The 21360-nt window shown below is 37.3% G+C and overlaps 3 protein-coding genes across 4 annotated transcripts; 1 reads left to right on the forward strand and 2 right to left on the reverse strand.

Annotated features, from left to right (window-relative positions):
• Nucleotides 1-225: 225 nt before the first annotated feature.
• On the reverse strand, nucleotides 226-2112 carry LOC149017774 (putative polyol transporter 6). The gene is made up of 2 exons (XM_089153810.1): nucleotides 2007-2112; nucleotides 226-1619 (listed from the first exon to the last, which is right to left on the reverse strand). Exons 1-2 carry the CDS (start codon nucleotides 2110-2112, stop codon nucleotides 226-228), a joined length of 1500 nt encoding a protein of 499 aa, XP_089009936.1.
• Nucleotides 2113-6568: 4456 nt separating this feature from the next.
• OFP7 (ovate family protein 7) lies at nucleotides 6569-8287 on the forward strand. The gene has a single exon (XM_089154225.1). The coding sequence runs from the start codon at nucleotides 6756-6758 to the stop codon at nucleotides 7863-7865; it is 1110 nt and encodes a 369-aa protein (XP_089010351.1). The 5' UTR covers nucleotides 6569-6755; the 3' UTR covers nucleotides 7866-8287.
• A 2535-nt stretch (nucleotides 8288-10822) lies between these two features.
• Nucleotides 10823-20368, reverse strand: LOC149017776 (uncharacterized). Of its 2 annotated transcripts, none has more exons than XM_089152100.1 (6): nucleotides 20289-20368; nucleotides 17256-18959; nucleotides 17094-17172; nucleotides 16325-16710; nucleotides 13268-13366; nucleotides 10823-12442 (listed from the first exon to the last, which is right to left on the reverse strand). In XM_089152100.1, the coding sequence occupies exons 2-6, from the start codon at nucleotides 18804-18806 to the stop codon at nucleotides 12209-12211; spliced, it is 2349 nt and encodes a 782-aa protein (XP_089008226.1). In that variant the 5' UTR covers nucleotides 18807-18959; nucleotides 20289-20368; the 3' UTR covers nucleotides 10823-12208. The 2 variants fall into 2 exon arrangements, with proteins under 2 accessions (XP_089008226.1, XP_089008227.1); XM_089152101.1 differs by lacking the exon at nucleotides 10823-12442 and adding an exon at nucleotides 12453-13064.
• Nucleotides 20369-21360: the final 992 nt, after the last annotated feature.

A 21360-nucleotide genomic window follows, 5' to 3' on the forward strand; every position in this document is an offset into this window, starting at 1 on the left:
CTACTGTGCCTGGGATATACTTTTCAATGTAATTATAACATGTGGAGGATCATTTAGAAAGAAAAAACCATAAGTTAAATTGATTTATACACAACAAAAGTAAAATAATAATAAGACAAAAATATACTATCAACACTAAGCAAATTTACATATCAAACTCCTTATTTCTTATGAACTCTAAAGCCCGCCGAGGTGAATAACTTGTCAATCACTTTCTAAGCTTTTCTACGAGGCATTAGCTTCTGCTGTTCTTTGTTTCTCAGTTTTACAACCTTTAGGGGTAAATAACAACTCAATCTCTTCCAGAGCCAATCCCTTAGTTTCAGGCATAAAGAAGTAAAAGAACACTCCGGCTATTGCTGCAAACCCAGCAAACATAAAGAAAGCACCACCAATGGTAATAGCTTCATAGATTGATATGAAAGTCATAGAAATAGTAGCATTCATAGCTCTATTAACGGCCACTCCAACACTAGCTCCTTGTGCCCTAAGCCTCAAGGGCCATATCTCTGCAGTGTAAACCCATGTAACTGTAGAAAGTCCAATGGAGAAGAAAGCCACATATGTATATGTGGAAATAATGCTAAGGCAGAGAGCCCAAAAGAGCTGCTTTGTAGAGTGCCCAACTACTGTCAAGCAAATCCCTAGTACTGTTAATGCAGCAGTTGCACCTGCAGCACTAGTCATCATAAGAGTTCTTCTTCCAAATTTATCAAGCTTGAAGGTGGCAACCAAGATGAAGAGTACCTTGGTGATTCCAACACCAACGGTTGCAAGCAAGAGCTTATGCTTGTCCATAACCCCAGCTTTCTTGAAGATTCTTGGACTATACAAGACCACAGCTTCTATACCAGTAAGGTGCTGAAAGAAATGGATTCCCCATGCAGCTAGCATTATCCGACGAACAGTTGGTGTTGGCCTAATGAAGAGCTCTTTCCAAACCCCGGCACCGGAAGCTGTGTTCTTCGCCGGAATTACTACGTCATCCGTACAGTTCTCATCTACCCCCGCAGCTATTTTGAGATCGCGAAACCTAGATTCTGCCTCTTCTTTAGTATCACAGACCAACCTTAAAACATTCTGAGCCTCCTTGAGACGACCTTGCAATGCCAGCCACCTTGGAGATTCTGGCATCTGAAGGATTGCAAAAGATAAAGCAATTGAAGGAATGGCTGCAACACCAAACATCAAACGCCAACCAAGCTTCAATGGCAATTTCGCAAAGGCATAATTGGATATGTAACCTAATAAGATTCCAAAGCTGATGCACAGCTCAGGGAGAGAAGAAAGGGCTCCTCTGTGGGTAGATGAAGAAATCTCCGTCGAGTAGACCGGTGCAATCATGAGAGAGAAACCGACGCCAACTCCGGCAATGCAACGTCCGACCATCAAGACTACGAAGTTAGGAGAGTAACCCATCAGGATTGCACCGACCAAGAAGATCAAAGACGACACCACGATTGTCTTTCGTCGACCGATTATATCAGAGGTTCTCCCTGACAAGGCGGAACCCAATAGAGCACATAGATTTAGGGTTCCACCAAGTATTTGAATTTGATCGTCATTGAGTTTCAGATCATCTTTTATGAAGAGATTGGCTCCGCTCAAAACACCAGTGTCTGTTGCACCAGCAATAAATTGTTAAAATTCATCCCTTCGAGCAATGAAGAACAACAAGAATAAGAAGAAGAAGAAAGACAAAGCAAGGGAGATAGATATTTAAGGTAGAGTAAGATAGAACCTTTCTTGTTTATACTAATAACTCAATTTTCAGAATCTAGATTTAAAAAGCAATCCCCTATCAGTTGCTCAATTTTTCTCAAAAGCATCAGGGAAAAGTACCATTAGAAGAAAATTTCATCTAGTCTCTTATTTTTGGTACCATCGTGTTCTAATAAAAAAAGTAGGAAATCTGGAAGATGTATGTATCTAAAAAGAAGAAACCTGCAACAGTGTTTAAAAATTGTCATTATTATTTATATGAGAGAGCAAGAGAGAGAACCCACCATAACCAAATATAGCGTTGATCAATGAAGCCACTATTGCACAAGATAGTGCATACTTGTTTAGCTTAATCTTCTCCCCACCTTCATGAATCTCTGCAACTTCCATATTTGGTTTCATTCTGTGTATTCCCACTTGAATCCCTCACACACCGCTTTTTTCTCCTTCCTGTGTTCTTCACACGCTTCTTTGCCTCTTAGAAACTCTCTAGTCGCACTCTAGTCGCACCTCCTTCGAATTTCCAAGGAAAGCTCAAACATGTTGTTCAATCTTTCTGAGAGGAATATAAAGGAAAAGATTTGACTGACTCATTGAAAGGCCAAATCATTTTAGAGGACTCTCCCAGAGTGTCGGATAAGAATGCCACTCCAACCAATACGATTGACACCAATCTTACCAGATTCAAAGAGAGTAGACCAATTCTCCACTTAAAACAGATATGGAAAGATTAGACTCAGTTCTCAATTTAGGAGATAATTGATCCAAAACAGTAGGGATACTGGTAAAATTAGAAAAAAATTCCTCTGTTGTGCACATCCTCTTTTTTGTGTACAGCATTGCATTTTTGTACCAAATAATTAGTTGAGATTAAAAGTTTAATTTTAAAATTTTAAAATCCTCAATAGTCTTGTATTTACTTTATTTTCTCAGCCAATCTTTTGGTATATATGTACATTGTTGTGCACAGCAGAGACTTGTGCACAACAGATGATGTTTTACTGTAAAAATTAAAACTATAAAAAGGAAATTAAGAATTTGTTGGAATGTGAAAACAAAAATTTATTGGAGGAAAGCTAATCTTTAGGATGATAAGATCAAAACTATATCTCTTAACTTTCTTCAACAAAGGAAACCAACATTCAAAAAAATGGAAAGGAAATAATCATTTTCATTTTAGTTGCTTTGTTCCTTTAATTTTTCTTGTTATTTATGAGGGGTGATAATCTTGAATCATTTACTTATATGAAAAGGAAAAAAAATTTAACTCACATAGTTGGATTGTTAATACATGTGTAATCTCATAACAAAATCTCTTCTTTTTAAAAATGTTAATTACTAGTGTTAAGTTTTATTTACGATAATTTATTTTAAAAAATAAGATCTCTATCTAAAATTGAACATTTGTCAAGAATTCAACTATATGGATTAAAAATTTTCTTCTCGTAACTTATTCAAAACTATTTAAAGATATTGACAACCTATGTCCTTCTATGCTTCCGTACTTGAAAAAAATATTGACAACCTATGTCCTTCTATGCTTCCGTACTTGAAAGAAAAAACTAACAAAAAACATTTTTCAATTAGTTGTCTTGCGAAAAAGTTTCCTAGTGATCAAGATTAGTGTCATAGCCTCAATCAGCCATCCATTGAAACGGTTAAAATCTATGGTTGATAGAAGAAAAAAAAATCAACAGTTTTATACTAAAGAAAAAACTAAAATTAAAAGCTAAATTTTAAATTAAAAAAATCTTCAATAATTTAGTATATTAATACATTACTGTTTATACAACAAAGAGAGGTTCATAGCAGAAAATACTTTTCCATGGTTAATCTCCATGGTGAAGATCATCATGATGTTTCCGTACAGGGGAAATGAAGAAAGTGAAACCAGATTTTAAAAAAGATGAATTGGAATTGACTGCAGTCAACATGCACCACGTCAGCTTAGTCTTTTCACTTAACAAATTAATTGAAGTAGAAGTGTAGAACCTTCCATGCATGGAAATAAACGCAGCAGCTCCTAAGAGCGGATTTGTCTCTTTATCATGATCTGAGTCACCTCACAAGTGTCAAAAACATTCTAGAGTCACAACTCACAAGGTGATTTCTACTGGTTATGCTATAAAATGAAGCCATCGTTAATGGGAACTTAGAGTTCTCTCCAATTCCAAGATCTGAATCTGGCAGTTCCAAAATGATGTTGATAAAGTCTTGATATGAGAGGTTTTACTTTTACCAAAAAAAAAAAAAGGGTTGAAAGGTGAAGTGTGGGAATCAAGAAATTGAAGATCATTGGTGATTGTCACAAAAGGAATCTATGTATTCTACAAAAGAAGACAAAGGAAAAGACTAGACGAGTTCAGAAGGGTTTTCTCCTCCGGCGAGCCAAAATCTGTCTATCAATTTGCTTTGTCTCTCTCACTTTAATCTGCTCAAATGATGAAAATGAATTATAAATGGGACGATTCGCTTGTACATCAATACTTAAGGCATGAACCTCACGGTTTTTAACTTGGCTCTCAGAGAATATTCAAATTTGTCTTTTTCTTCAGTTTTATTTATTTATTTGTTTGTCTAAAACACTGTCTCAAGAGTATCTCAGTTGAGAAATACTAACACTTCAGATGTTCAAACTTCAAATCCTTTTTTTATCCAGGGGCGGACCCACTAAGGGGCCGGGGCCATGGCCTCCGGATTTTTTAATTTTTTGATTATTTACTTAGGTTTTTTATTTTTATATTAATTTCCTTCATTTTTTTAGTTTTTTTTTTTTCTTCTCACATGTGAAATATCACTATTTGGCGTTCTCAAATTTAAAAACAAATTTTAAAGGTAAAATAATGAATATAAATATCATCCTTATTTAAAAAATAAATCTCAAAATCCCTGTGTATTCTCCCCTCTTCTCTCTCACATCTTTTCTTCCTATTTATTCTCCTTCTATAAACGTGGGTTAAAGGGAAATATTTGAAAAAAATTTATTATTAAATATTGAAAATGCTATTTCTAATGGAAAGTTACTCCTCAATTCTAATTAATTCTCCTCTCTCTTTTCTCTCACATCTTTTTTTTTTCTTGTCTCTCACATCTTTTCTTCCTATATATTCACCTTCTATAATTAGGGGTTTAGGAAAATTTTTGAAAACAAATATATTATTAAATATTCAAAATGTCATTTCTAATGGAAATTAATTCCTCAATCCCTATTTATTCTCTCATATCTCCTCTTTTCTTCCTATTTATTCTCTTCGGTTTCTTTCTTTTTATTTATTCTATAAGCGTGGATTAAGGAAAATTTAGGAAAAATTTTTCTGTACAATTAGATTCTCTTTCTCTTTTTCAGTTTATTTATTTTCTCTTTTACTTATTTTTTATGTTATTCTTTATTTGATTTTATATTCTTTGTTTTTGTATTTCTTTTATAATTTTTATTATTTGATTTTATATTATAAATAAAATGTCTATAATTGTAAGCTAACTAATTACCATTGGTTTGCATCTCTTACCTAAATTATTTTTTTTGTTTGCAAATTTTTTAGGTTAAAGTCACGTGTATTTTTTTTTAACTATGCTTTAATTTACCTATATTTTGTTGAAAAAAAAATCATTATTAATAATTTATCTATTTTGTCAAATATATGTGGGCTCGCAAAATATATGTAGACATGGGTCTTATAAGGGCCCATACAATATGTGTTGCAAAAAAACATTGGTGCTTCCCCAATCTGAACTTTTATTATTGGCCCCCCCACTATTAAATCCTGGTTCCGCCCTGTTTGGATCTAAAGTTAATCTTTAGGGAATCTTGTTTTACAATTAATGTAGGCAGGGCATCACCTTTGGCCTTGGAAGATTTAAACTCTACCTTTTACCAATTGAGCCACCCCTTAGAGTAAAATTCGAATATTTTTAGACTAATGACAAAAAAACACAGTATATAAAATAGAATTATTCCCTCCCTATACATAAAATTTTCAGTTATCGAAAAAAAAAAAAAAAAACTTATCATTTATCCAGTGTGCCATTTGGTATTATTGTATGTAGGCATTATTAATTCCCTTAAGAAAATAGAAACACTCGTCCATGAACTTCAGTGTCTCCCCATCGGTACACGAACATTATTAACTTAGATAGAACCACTCGTCCATGGGCTTCAGTGTCTCCCCGTTCGTACCCGAAGATCATTAACCTAATAAAAATTAAGTTAACCAATCAATATAGTGTCCTCACTAGCATGAGGATCATCAAGACTTGAGGTCACATTAAGCAACAACATTTTAACTGAAAAAATTAAATATATTAAAAATTATTTCCAATTACATGATGAAGACATCCCTTATTTCTTATTTTAGAGATCAGATCAGTAAGAATGGGTATTTAAATTCCTCTCAAACTCTAGGTATAAAGAAGTTTTTGACATGAGATTTGCTATTTTGAATATTCATATAGTACTCTATACAAAAAGAAAAGAATTGACCCTTTAACATATTTTTGGAAAAGGAGGGCCAAATGGGCCTCCTAGTTTCATCAATTGCTTTGTAGGAGTGGGGTGCTCAAAAATTATAGGTGTGGAGCCCACCAGTCCTACAATGATGCCTGCATCAAGTGAGAGAGAGAGTAGGAGAGAACTCCATGTCAATGCCCATCATGATCACCACAAGCGGTAGTCCCCATTTTACCAGACAAAAGTTCTCCCTTTGGACCGGCCTCTTTGACCTATCTCAATCATCATAGCATACTCAATAACCCAATCTAAACCGGGTTCTTACCCAGTGGCTCAATTGGCTGGTTTGTTCTCTCCCTCATAAAAAACAAACACAACACACAACAAATATGTTGTACATGCAAGTTCCTACATTCATACGGGCAGAGACATGAGGGAGATTTTCTGAGTTTTCCAGTTCCACGCTTTACTTGCTTCTCCACTTATGAATCCCATTTTTTCTAACCCCAACACCAACCACTTCAACTGCAAAACCATCCTGAGATTTGCAGAAGAAGAAGAAGAAGAAAGAGAGAAGTGAGAAGAGATGGCGAAACGTTTCAAGCTGCGCCTTTTCCGACTCATTCCGTCCTTCCAAAATTGTCGTTCCAAAGACCCATCGGTTCTGCCGGCGGACCCACAACCCATCTTATTCCGGTTCTCTTCCCCCACCACCACCACCATTACCACTACCGCAACCGTTAACAGCCACAGAATCGATTTTCCGGCGACTTCAGCAGCCTTAGCTATCCGTGACCCACCGCCACCAAAGCCTTACCATTCATCCCTGAAACGTCATGTCTCTTCCGCAATCTCATCCGTGCGCTGTGGCTTCCGAACAAAATCCAGCAAGCAGCATGTTTCCTCCTCCGACACCTCCGATTGCGGCGAGTATAGATGGAATCAGAGCGACAAATGGCACGTAATTGCGCGAGTCCACGAAGATCCACCTCCGCCTCGCCGGAAAATTCACAGCTCCTCCGTCTCCAGTGGCACCGACGCCGATGTCTCACAGTCTCCGCTTGGTGCCGATTCAAAAATTAAGAAGAGGAAGAAAAAGAAGAAATGCAAACCTAGGGTTCGGGTCAGCACCTCTTCCGGCGATAGCGGTTGGTTCAGCAGCGAAGGTGGCGAGGAGGACGACAAAGACGACGAAGAAACCGAAACCCTTGTTTCTTCCTCTCGAAGTATCACGACCGACTACTCCACAGACTTCAATCCTCACCTGGAGACCATAAACGAATCTCCCACCGAAATTGGATCAAGGCACAAGAAGAAAAAGAAGAATCACAGGAGGGTCAGGAGGGTGAGAAAAGCTGGGAAGGAGATGACAATTTCATCGCCGGGTACTGACACGCCGCCGAGGTTGTCGGTGTTTCAGAAACTAATCCCATGTACGGTGGATGGGAAGGTAAGAGAAAGCTTCGCGGTGATAAAGAAATCTGATGACCCATATGAGGACTTCAAGCGTTCTATGTTAGAGATGATCGTTGAGAAAGAGATGTTCGAGCCAAGGGAATTGGAGCAGCTTCTCCATTGTTTTCTGTCTCTTAACGCACGGCAACACCATGGAGTCATCGTGGAAGCGTTCTCGGAGATTTGGGAGACCTTCTTCTGTAAATCTCCGAGCAATCAACTCGTTTTAGTTGCTCCATGAGATCTAAAAAAGCACAATTCCAGAGGACGAAATTTAAACCATGCACACCTTTTACCTTCCTTGTCTTGTTCCTTTAAATTTTATTTGGCTCTTATTAATTAATGAACGAATGCTTCTTGATCAGTTCCTTGTCGATCATCGTTTCCTAAGAAGAACAAGTTTTGAACCTAAACTTGCAGACGGTACAGTCGTACGTGTTTCTGTTTTATTTATGTACAGCAGTACAGGTCGGGTTCCAGGTGTGGTTCTTGTTGCAGAGTTGAACAACGAAGGAAGGAAGGAAGGAAGGAAGGAAGGAAGCCAAGCTGGCTGGTCTCAGTCTCAGTGGCAGGGGAGATAAAAAGGGTTATCTTGTGGAGGGTATTTTCGTCTTTATGAAAGTGACAATGATGTATTACGTCAAGGGATTGACCAATTAGAATCTTATTTTGCTAAGTTCTCAAGGTTAGGGAGTTAAGAGTGTAATATTAATGAGGTGAAGGGGGGGATTTGCAATTTTTGTTACGAGTTTCCTTGCGAGACTAACGGAAGCATGTTGGCAGAAGAGAAGGGAAAGGGTAGTAATAATTCTCGTAGGTAGCTTACTTACAGGTTACAGCATGAGATGAGGAGATGATGAGGAGATGAGATGCTTGCAGGTGCTGTGATGTGACTGACCACTTCTTGGTTGAGTAAATGAGACGCGTTGATCACCTTTACATATTAAAAATGGATTACTTTCTCCTTTATCAACACCTGAACAGCCAAATTCAATCATCTTTTGACTGACCATCAATCCAGGCGTTGTTGGTCATTCTAATGGAGTCGATCCATAGTGTGAATCAATGAGAAGAAATTCTTTCCATCCATATGAGTGGCTCTAGAGAGCCTTGGTTCTCTATGCCTAGCTCGTTCCTTGGGTACTTGTAATTTGATAACTTTTCAGTCCCTATAAAAATAGATATCTATGGTTGCTTCACGGCTTCAGTCTATTCTGCCACCAGTTTTGCTGCAGAAACTGTGAGTGAGTTCCGTGTAAGCAACACCAAAGATTGGCGATTGAGGACAGAATCCAAACCTTTCCCATTAAAAGTCGTGAAAAGCATTTCAGCTGCTGCTGGTGCAGCTTCTGAGAAGTGCGGATTCTTCAGTTCCACATCTGTTAATTCCAAAATCTGAGACCACCTGAGAGAACGATATGTGAAGGAAGGGCGACATTTCTTTGCCTTTATGATGATGAACTTCCTCTCCAAAATCTTGATATAACACATACACCTCAGCAGCTTTATCTTGTAAAGAGTATAATAAGCTCTTCCAGTTCTTGTCGAATATCCGTGACCAAATCAGATGTTGGAGCAGCAGGAGCAATTGCAGTTGACAGGACTTGATCTATCAGAGGACAATGGACAATACGATGTTGAGAGCAGAGATGTGAAAAGAAAAAAAAGTGGTGTGGGACTGAATACCTAAAAATAGATAAGAGTAGACGATTCTTCTCGGCAGAGCCAAAGCTATACAAAACTGTATACTTGTCTTCAGTACATCCTGCAATAATAAGAGCAATTATCAGTGAACCCTAGATTATCCTTCATGCACCTGTACCTCGTGCTTTTGTTGCTAACCCGAGATACTTAAAAGGAGAACAAACTATCAATGGGCTGTCCAATAATAGATATCAGTCTTTGCTAGAAAAAAAACCTGGATTTGAAGTCTCACCCTGTTGCGGTTTTACACTAAAACCCAATTAAGTGTAGGACTCCATTACGCATGATTCAAATTTGGCGGATAAAAATATTTTTTTCTACCCCCAAAAAAAAATTTATTATTATTATTATTTTTTGGTGCCATGAATTGGATACAAATATTAATCAGTGGTACATCTAGGAACACTTTCTAGACTTTGCTTCAGTCCTACGCATTAAATGCACATTGACTGTCAAGGGAAATATTCCTGGCCGCTGGACCAAAATCTCTACCGACATTTTGGATCCGACGATCCGAAATTTTGCATGACAATCCTACAAATTGGTATGCAAACCCAAGGTCCAAATGCCCATAAATGGCTAATGAAATTACACTCACTAGTAAGACATTGTTTGCATTTAGCTTCTGTGCTACATAATTAATGTGCAACACTAAACTGCCTACAATCCAAATCTAAAGTGGTGGTCAAGCCACTCATTTATTTATTTATTTATTTTGAGTTTTAGTAGTGTAGTTCAAAAAGTGGTGGTCGAGATTCAGTTGAGTTTTGAGATTCGATCTCGACCACCAAAATTGATCTTGAACGTAGGCAAAGCTCAGAAAAAAAAAGAAAATCACTATGGAGAAAGCTCTCATTTTTCCCAAAAGATTCCCCACCATTTATGAATGGATTTTGGTACTTGTGGTTATATAGAAATTGAATGACCCGCCCTTCTTGTTGAGAAGGTCCATTGTTAGGTTAAAAATGCCAAGTCTCTTGCATTATCCTGATAGGGATGTTCATGATTATCTTGACATGATTTGATATCTATACTTTATCAAAAAAGAGAATTTGAAGGTTGCTCAATTGGTAAAGATCTATGCCTCTTAGTAAAGAGATCATTGATCATGAGTTCGATTCTTACTAAAGGTATGAGTAGCTAAACTGATAATACCTCATGGTAGGACAGAAACATAACAAGCCTACCCATCATCAAAGCAAGCCCAAGCCCAAGGGCAATCAAGCCTTCGAAACTAGTGAAAATAGACCTAGTAACTAGCCAGGCCAACTTCCATCCATCGACTAATATCATATCAAATTTTGACAAGAAAATAGACCATCCATTTCCTTATAGATGTGTGACATGTATCACAACATCACATCAAAAGGTTGAAATCTATTTACAAGTCACATCATATTTTTAAAAAAATTAATCACAACTCTTTAATATGACTTATAAATGAATTTCAACCATTTTATATAATGTTGGGACACATATCATACATCTACAAAAAAATTGATGATTCATTCCTAATAAGGAAATGGACGGGATAAAATTTAAGGTAAAAAGGATCAGACTCCTTGCAAAAAGACAAGATTGATTGCATTATGGAAATACTAATTTTTTTGATTGAATTAATTATCATTATATTATTTTCACAAAGAATTACTACCATATTATGCAATAAAGTCATGCTTGAAGAAATGAAGCTCCAAATCTTGATACTGATACCAGTTTCTACAAAGAGTACATGTGGGCACCTAAGTCTATGGACTATGGTTAAGGGACTGAACCATCCATGACTTGAGCAAGCACCTCTTAATCTAAACATACAAAAGTACAGTCAGTATTCTTGTACCTTGAAATTTAAAATCATCCATGATTATGCAGGCATAACTGCACCTGGTTCTTTGCCAAAAGATAATTGCTCCAGATAACAGGTAAAAATGGATCTTGTGTCCTTGTATCCAGAAAGAAAGGTTAGCAACAAATAGAATAATTCGGCTGACAAATGGTTTACCTGTTTCAAAGGGAGAGGGAAGCTCAAGACAGTAGCTGATAGCTGACCATCCGTTGATCAGAGCAATCTGCATGCCACCCCAGAGCTCAGCTTAACAGAGGATATCTAAGAAAACATATGAGAATAAAATTGCAACCTGACATTAAGAAGCGATTCAAAATTTATATTAACCAAAGCAAAATACTCTGTTAGAAACAGATTATGGTTGCAATTTTGTGATTGCAATTTTGTGATGATAAAATTGCATACCCTGCCATCCTCAATCTCCATTCAAAATATCAACGCCAACATAGGCAGTAATATTGTCTATCATCAAAATTCCTGGTCTTCTTCCCTTTGTTTAATTACATGCATATCCATCAATACATTCCAGGGAAGTCAAAAATTTTCTTCTTCTGCTTCTCTTTCTCATTATAAAGTACATAAATATGAGAATGAATTCTACAATTATACAAACCAGTCGCTACAAACCTACAGTACTTTGTGGGTAAAGTTTTCTTTTGCCCATGGAGAAGGATGAAGTGATGAACTCACGTGTATCAACTATTCATAAATACCTGTCTCACTACATGGTGGAGTTCTGAAATGGGCACTTGTTGAAATGCAATGGTCACTCTAAATGGATTCTCGGCACATACTTCGTCAGCTGCTACACATGTTATAGAATAAGCTCAGTCGAAATAAAAATCTATAAAATTACACGGTAGAAAAGAATGCCAGGGAGAAGTAGAACCACCAAAGGCCTAATAAGCACAGATGGAGAGTACTTCGGCTCATCGTGAATCTTTTAGATGGCCTTAAACTCAGTAGCTAGATCCTCAGCCTCAAAAGCAATTTGGAGCTTCATATCTTCGAGCATGACATTGATATTTCTGATATCAAATTATCAATAATGTACATGTACAACCATTGCTTTCGGTTTTTGAAGCTTGATGTTCCTCATTTTCAAATTGAGAGCCAGAGACACAACCTAGTTGATCTTCGAAGACCTTGACATGACAGAGAGGCCCACCAGCTTCATCTGCAAAGATTATCTTCTTTCGGTCGTTGTGGAGTCCAGAACCAGATACTGGTGCAGCAGCACCTGCAGAAGCCTTCTTCCCAGACGATCTCTGTCATTAGTGGCATGCTCTAATTAGAAATACATCTCAAAACTTCAACAAATAGAAATGGTAACATACATCGTAATAGGCTTTAGATGTCTCTGGGAATTCACAAATGGCAGCTAAATATGTGGGGGCAGAACTGCATTACTATGGCAGATCCACAGGCCACCGTGTTGGCCAGGTAATCCTCCAAGCAACCTGAAAAAGGGCTACCTATGCACACAGATTTTTCATTGGAGGACCTAGTAACACCAGTATGGATCATCTACATATATCAGAACATTAATCAATGCCCAAGTTCACCTGCACTTTGGTTTCCGTACCCTTTTCCCCATGTAGATTTAAAATTGGAACATGTGGCTGACTCTCTGGTGTATCTTCACCTATTGGTACATGAGACAGATCCAAACTCCACGCACTGTAGTAAGTTTTCTCAGGCTCAATCAGGAAAAAAGATTTTTCATAAAGCAACCTTGTCAGATGAGAGTTTGGATCATCTGCATCATCAATTCACCTAGGAACTAATCATTTCTCCCTTTTATTTCCGTAAATTCTCCTTCCCAAGTAAATGTAAGAATAGGACACGTGGTTGGCTCTCAGGTGAATGTTTAGCAGTTGAAATGTGCAGCTGATGCAGGTCCACATGCAACAGTAAGTTTGCTCAAATTCAGGTCAAGAAACAAAATAAGAATATTATGATCTTTCCCAGACACTATAGTAATAAGAGCTTTGTGTACTAAATACACACTTGTTTTCCACAGAATATCTATACCATTGCTAAAGTGTCATCAAAGCTTGGAAATTTTAATGATTAGTGGGAAAAGAACAAACCATAATTTTACAGAAACGGCTGCAGTCTTTCGCCATCATTGAGAGCCACTTTCTTGTAGTCTCTTCAACTTCTCCAGCCTTCTGAACAGCTACTAATGTCTGCACATGTTGAAGTACTTAGCAATAGAAAATAACAAACACAAAGGGAACATGCCCATGACATCATCAAGTCTGGACAAATTTGATTCCCAAATTTAATTAACAAGTTTTCTGTTGCAATCAATACAAAGGTGATACTTATTGCCTCATATAGTGCAACTTTCTTCAAAGTATAACAAATTTGGTTATTGTAGTTAACTTTACTCTGTAGTCATATTCTTCTGATTGTAAAAGCAATAATTTTTAATCTGAAAATATATTTATCAAACATGCTAAGAGTTTTAGGTAGATTTTAATCATGATTTTGGAATCTATATCTTTGTGAGGCTGACTTATTTGTCTCTAGAAGTCCACTTACATGGTTCAAATCCCCATTTATTAATCTCGAAGGATTCAGCTGAAGCACTTTACTGCATGGAGATATAAAGCTTCAAAAGCATTAAAAAACAGGTTAAGGGTTTCCAACACTGGACATCCAATATAGAGCCCAAACAAGTGGTGGCTCATATTACTGAGGGACCCAGAATTGACAAGTGGCTAACCCATGGGCTATATTACCTTTTAATGGTTGGTCTGCTGAACTCAAATGTCCACTTGGCCCCAGAAAGCTTATCTCAGCAGCAGACAATGAGATAGCCTCCATTAAATAGGAATATAGTAAGTATCAGGCGGGGGAAAAAAGAAAAAAAAAAAAAAAAAGGAAGAACAAACACACAATTAGTTTATCAGGTCAAATCAGGGGCAAGGCTGGAGCGGCGGGCAAATGTTGGGGTATCTGGTCATTTCCTGATGACTGTCAGATCTGGCATTTTGTTTTAAGAAGCTCAGTATAAGTAAGATGGTGCAGGGTAAAGATGTAAAGATTTAAAAATCCATCCATCCACCACCTATTTTTTTAGTCGAAAAAATGATATAATCTGGTATTAACATAGAAATAACAAATTTCTAACAGAAGTGAGTTGGTTACTAAAGACTGGTCTTCTTGCCTCTTACTTCCATTTTCATTTTCCAACTTCCATTTTCATTTTCAGTCTTACTTTCTTATATCATCTTCTCATTTTTATTCTTCATACCCCTTACTTTCTTCTCCTTTTGTGTGGATCTCAATGTTCCTTACCTTGTGTTGAAAGGAAACATGTAGCTGAAATCATCTAGTTGGGATAAAGCTGAGCTGTTCTTATTGTTGTCGTTGCCAGCTTGAGGCATTAGTAAACCCAACTACGGGCCAAGAGTCTTAAGTCTCATAATAGTTCAAGTGGAAGAACTGTGTAGTTTACTTCTTCCCTCCTCCTCCCCCCCCCCTTTTTTTGGGTCAACCGTGTAGTTTTCTTCTAGTCAGTGAAACAATTTTCAGTCAAAAAAACTAATGCAAGAACAGATTAGGGTTAACCTAGTCCCAGTCAAACCCACAATAATCAAGTAAACAATCACAATAATGGGGAGTATATCTGAGTGAAAATTAGGCACAACTCAAATTAGGTTTACAGCCACAAACAGCGGCTGTGGTAGTGGTCGAATGCGGGCCTTAGTAGGCTTAAGTCTCAAAATTTGGAGTAATTTTTATGGACAGAATATAGGCCGCACACCTGTCTTAAATAGGAGTGAAAGTAACCATTGTTGTGGCATGGGCTTCCTAAATAAAGCTGATCATAGACCATCATTCCATGGTCACCTCAGCCCAGCCAACAGCAGTGGCACTCAAGCGAATGATGCAAACTATGGGGTGAAGGAAACACATTGATAGGTCATGAAATTATAATATATGAGAGCATAAAAATCAAAGTAGTCAATAGAATGAAACTGATTCTATATTGAAGGAAGGATCGCGATGCCTGCAAGTAGCAATTTTCAACCAATTCTGATGCCTGATGAAAGAGTTGTGAGGATGATATCAAAATGGAAGGTCTGGAGATATCTTGCAAAGCAAAGAAAGTCAGGACTCCAAAGGACCCTTTAGTATTTTCCAGCATTCCAATGGAGCCAGAATATTTCTTGTTGTATATCTGGATGATATTCTCATTATAGGAAATGAGTTTTTAGGAACTGAGAAGTTGAAGACCTGTATCCAGAACAAAAATTACAGACAAGGATTTGGAAAGATGAAATGTTTCTTGTTTATAGAAGTAGATCAGTCAAGGAAAGGGATTCCCTTTCCATAAATATGTAATTGGTCTCTTTCAAAGAAAGGAATCTTAGGATCTAAACCTCTAGATGCACCCATGGATCCTAAGAAGATTCTTGGACATAGACTACCTTATATGAATCATGGTCATGAACAAGTTGAAGGTTTTCTAGCTGTTGTTGGGCTGGATGTACTCTGAGATAAGGTCAAAGGTTATCACACAATCATTGAGGATTTGAGGGAACCTTGTGCCATGCAAAAGTAAGAATCAGATAGTTGTAACACAATCCAATGCAGAGTCAGACTGTTGATCCATAATACAGTTGTTACATGTGAGCTGATGTGGGTGAAACAATTATTGACTGAGCTAGGATTTAAAGCAACTCCAGTGTGATAATCAAACTGCTATCCATAATGCTTCAAATCTTGTGTTTTATGAAAGAACACAATAGATTGGAGTAAATTGTTACTCTGTTCTAGAGAAGCTTCAACAAGGACTCATTTCTCCTAGTCATGTTCACACAAGAGAACAACTTCAGATGTATTAGTCCTTAGGGAGTGCTGGACTGGGCTATATTTGTAACATATGATCAACATCTGTGCTGCAGCTTGAGAGGGGGGGGGGGGTAGTAGAGTCCGTTTAGTGTTTCGGTTCTAATCAAGGATAGTTTATGTATTATGCTATATTTGTTTGTTAAAATTTAGTCAAGACACGAACATAAGACATCTGCACCCTTCAACTTCATATCTATTTTCTGTCGAGACTTTAACGTTAATGAAGAAAATCCCAAATTATAAGCCATACTGAAAATAATTCTATTTTCATTTTGACATACCTCGTCCACATTATATTTTGAAGATGTAGTATAAACTTCAGAATGCAATTTATCTTCAACAATGTCCTTCATGGACTTCAACTCTTTCACAAGCTTCATGGAAAGGCACTCAATGTCATGCATCTGGCGCTGAGAGAATGCAATAGCCCTCTCCGCATAAGGGTGCACATGGGTGTTTTCAGTTGTAGCTTGTGGTATTGGACCAGAAAATTTTGCAGACTTGAGAATTCCTTTAGGAACCAATAAGTTAGGCTTACTCTTTTCATTCTTCGGTTTCATGATGATCCTTTGAAGATTCATGTCAACTTCAGCTCCATCAAGGACAGATCTCGTGAGAGAAGCCCTAATCTTGGATTTCTGTCCAAAATGTTGCCTCTCTAAATACACTGTTGATTAAAAATTCAACAAAAAACAATGATAGAGAAAATCAGAGATATGAAATGATTATTATACATGGATGCCACAAAAATTATATACTCATGCTGTACGAGTTACCTAACTATAACAAATGGACCAACACTTAGTGACAATTGTCACACAGTAATCAGATAGCACAATGTCGTTATTTCCTACATTCTTTTTATTTGTCACCGTTCAGTGGGTGGTTTTGAAAGCTAAATCCATCAGCTTTAAGCTACAGTATATTGAGAGATGAGGCCATTCAAGTTGTCAGGGCAGAGTCAAGTTCTTCCTCTCAGCACCCTCAGGGCATTTGTTACACTAAGTTGCAAATAATAGAACTGTTAACTCAACATTTTCATGACTTAACTGGAAGGACTTATGTCATCACTCAAGTAATCAGCATCCAAATTTTGATGCAGCTTTTCCTGAGAAGTTGGAGAAACGACCTGGAAAAACATCTCATCATAAACCACTTCCAGAGAACAAAAGAATAAGAAAGTAGTACATTGATCAAAAGAATAATTCACACCTTTCTGCTTCTGGCTACACAAAGCCTTTTTGGGGGATGCTCCGGCTTCAAGGCATTGAAATTCTTAAGCACTTCAACGGCTATACAGCTTTCAGTAACATCAGATGGAATAGTCACCACAGTGCATTCTCCAGTACTAGTAATATTAGACACTGGCCCTTCATTTGTGGGAAATAAGCGTTTCATGTCAGTTGCAGAATTAAAACCCTCCAAATTATTAGGAAGATCCAAGCATGTATGAAAACTCTGAGATGAGATGTCAGGGTTGCTCATATCACTTGTTTCTGGATTAGGAAGGATGTCCTCCTTGATGCCTCCCTCACTTTCCATATCCAAGCTAGAAGACACCAGTCCCTCTGTTGACAAAGATGAGGGATTCCACTTCTCCTCAATTGTAGGTGAAGTACAATCAACAGAAATTAAATCAGAGCATGGATGAGAATTTTGAAACGACAAATATAAGACATCAGACTTTCTTGTATCATCTTTTTCAGCATCAGGAAGGGAATCCTCCTTGCTGCCAACTTCAGATTCAGTAAACATATATGCACCACCATATAAGTTATCACCGTTCAACTTATGAGGCATATGAATTTCAGAACTGCTATCTATTTCACATGATTCCCACTGCATGAATGAGCTAAACATCTCATGAGCTGGCTTGTTGGTGATACATGGAGCCTCAACAGGGCTTGCACTAGCACTTGACTGGATGAGTCTAACATTTGCATCAAATTTGGAAGCAGGGGCACAAAGTGTTTCTTGATGGATCACCTCCGAAAATCCTTCCATTACTTCCCCTGCTACAGCACTCGCAGGATGAGAGAGAGAATTGTCATGCTCCAAATGTTCACTTGAAACTTCTTCAACAACAAAATTTGGAGTTTCTGTAGTGGGAAAAGTGGACTCTCCTATAGCCAACTCACTTCTGTTAGAAATCCCTGCCACTTCATCGGATACATTTGCACTAGTATCCACTGTAGAACAGGTATCAGCTGCAGCACTAAATGTAAAACAATCCAAATCAGGGCAATCTGAAAGTACAAGTTCTGAAATCTCAGTATCAGTTTTGATGGTTCCATTTAGAACCCCTGTCCTTTGAGGTGAATCTTGAGGGACACCTGGAGTTTGCTCAGATGCTGAATCTGAAGTTGCAGATTTAGAAGGTGAATGCACTTCTTTTCTGTTGCACTTCCATTTGGCCTTTGGTTTCTTTGACAGTTTAGATTTCCAATTGCTGAGAGTTTCCTCCAGGTCAGATTCATCTTCCTTCTGGTGCAACTTAGTATAATCTTCATCTAGATGGGAGCATGGTTCTTCTTTCACTTCAACAAATTTATGAAGTTTCCTCCTCTTCGTTTTGCATCTCTCCTTAAGCTGCTTTAGTGTCATTACTGAGAAGTTAAATTCATCCATAGTATTATTTCTTTTGTCTTCACATTCATCCTCATATGAGTCACAAAGTTCAGGTTCACTTTTGATTTGTCTTCCATCCATGGGAATGACTGGACTGTCAACCTTTACCCCACTGCAAACAACTGGCAAACACATCACCCTCACTCCTTGTGGCTGAAGTGTTGTGCAGGATCATAGATAACTGGTATTCTTGGATTCAAATATAACCTTTGTTGTTCTGAAACTAAATGTTGATCTTCCATGAGAATCTCTGCTGAGGATTTTCTCTACTGTATGCCTCTTAATTACCTAAATAAAATGCAAATAGCCGAAGCTTCTTAATTCCATTTGATGAAGCTATAATATACTATGTCTAATCATGTGGAGCAAAGAATAGTGAAATGCAACACAATGGACAAAATATTTGGCCCCAGAGAGCATAAAGTGATTTTACTTGTTGAGAAACTAATCATCATACTAGTCTTGACCAAGTAAATAAAATAAAGGCATTTAAGATTTCTACCTGTAAAACAGAAAGACCGACATCTAACTACTTTCTGAAACAAAATGCGAAAACATTCCCCATCAAAATGTGAAGCATCGTAGAAAACATTGGGACATGAAATACCCTTTTCTTTCTTTTATTTACATCAACATTTATCAGTTCAACAACCAAGTAATTCAAAATCAACCTATAGTAACAAATATGTAGTCAATTCCACAAAAACAACCTATAAAACAGGATGTTGCTCGCGTTTCCATACCTTGGGATTAACAAGTGGAGAAAACAGAACTGCAACGTAAAACCACCCTAAAATTTTTATGTAAGTGTAGAGTAGTATAGTTCTTACGTATGAAGTTTATGCAGCTTTAGCATGAACCTATCTCATCTTTAGAGTTTAAAAAGGACAAAAATCAAGAACGCCACCTTCAGTCTTTTCAGAGGGGTCAGAGAGAAATTTTAAGTCACCCCCCCCCCCCAAACGGCAGGGGGCCCAAAAAAAATGATTTAAGGATATGCAACTTGAGCCATCTGATCTGATGTATGATCCCACACAAACTTGTTTCCCTTTTCTTGCATTTAGCTTAAGACCACCGAAAAAAAGCTTACAATACTGAAAAAAACTACATACTGTTCGATGCAAAAAAACTTCTACTCAAACCAACTCCACTCGGAGACAAGGAAGAAAGACCTGGAAACTTCGATTAAATCAATGTCTTGCCCTTCCAAATTATGTTGGAAACGAAAAGAACATTCAGATACATTGTTTCAAACAAGAGACTGCATGATTTGGCAATGGAAACCCTAACTTCCACAACAAATGAAGATTAGAAACCGCATTAACCTACATATGGCAATAACAAAACTACTAGAGCATCTGGAGACAAAATAAACCCTAACTACGGCAACTCGTGGTTCGTAAATTAGATCCTAACAGAAGAAGCTAAAAGGGATAAAGGAAAGTGGTTGACCGGAACAAATCTAGCAAGAACAGCAACAGTGGAAATAAGAATCGAGAAATTAAATTACTTGTTCATAGCGATTCAAAATCCACAAAAGTTGAAAGAATCAGATAAAGATGTCAAGCAAAATCTTCTAAATTGAAGCAGAATGAGTCAAAATAAGGATAAGCGCACCTGTGATTCAACACTCCGCCGCAGATCAAAGAGACAGGATAGAAAATCGCAAACGACTACAAGGCAGAAGTGTGTCGGTGAAATGCGAGGTTATATACGGCTTGTGTGTCGGAATATACTAGCAATAAAATGGTTTGGAATAGATTTGGCGCCAAAAATATCCTTTGGCGGGAAAGGGATTGATGAAATGCAACGGTAAAAATCTTTCACTACCCCGTCAAAGTTTGACCTTTAATTGACAGACGGGTAAAGTTCGGTAAAACGAAATGAGATGGGCTTGGCTTGGCTGGGCTTTTGCAATCCCAAGCCCATCCTATATATGTTTTAGTCTAAGCATATTTCCGCCTTGACCCTAATTCAAGGTCAAGGATTATTATCCCTAGCCCTAAGCCCTACAAGCTAAGCCAAGCCCATTCCTCGCGGGTGGGTTGGCCCTGATTGACCCATATGGCCCTATACTACTCTGATTAGCACAAAATAAATTTTTTAAAAAATAAAATACATAAAAGTATCAAAACTAAACTAAAAATAAAATTAATATAAATATAAGACGAGTCAAGCACCTACCAAATGACAAAATAGTCAAGAAATTCATAATGTTGATTTAAACATAAATAAATTCACATTCTATAATTCCATATTATGGAAATTGAAAACCCTACACAAAGTTTTAAATTTCCAGTTAACGAATAAATTAAAAGAAATCATCAAAAAGTGTTGGTGTTACCATTAAAATGAAAAAAAAAATTATTGCATCATTACTATAGTCTTTACCTTCAAATGAAAAATAGAAAATCATGCAATATCATGCTTCAATTCAAACTTATAAGTATCCATCTGAAATGCAAAGATCAGATCGTCTCCTTCGATAGTTGTTGACCACGAATTACAAGGGACCCACATGGTTAGGGTGATGGAGTTTATTTTTTAAAATATTTTATTATTTTTCATTTGTAGTTGTAACGTCGGGGAGCACTTTGTGATAGTTTTAAGGTTTTTGAGAGTCAACATCAGTCATCTAACTCAAATATCCCAACAACGATGGTCCTCCTATTGATGCATATGGCCCTTG

Source organism: Hakea prostrata, chromosome 4, assembly GCF_041222555.1.
Source record: "Hakea prostrata isolate BN-2017 chromosome 4, UWA_Hpros_2, whole genome shotgun sequence".
NCBI lineage: Eukaryota > Viridiplantae > Streptophyta > Magnoliopsida > Proteales > Proteaceae > Hakea > Hakea prostrata.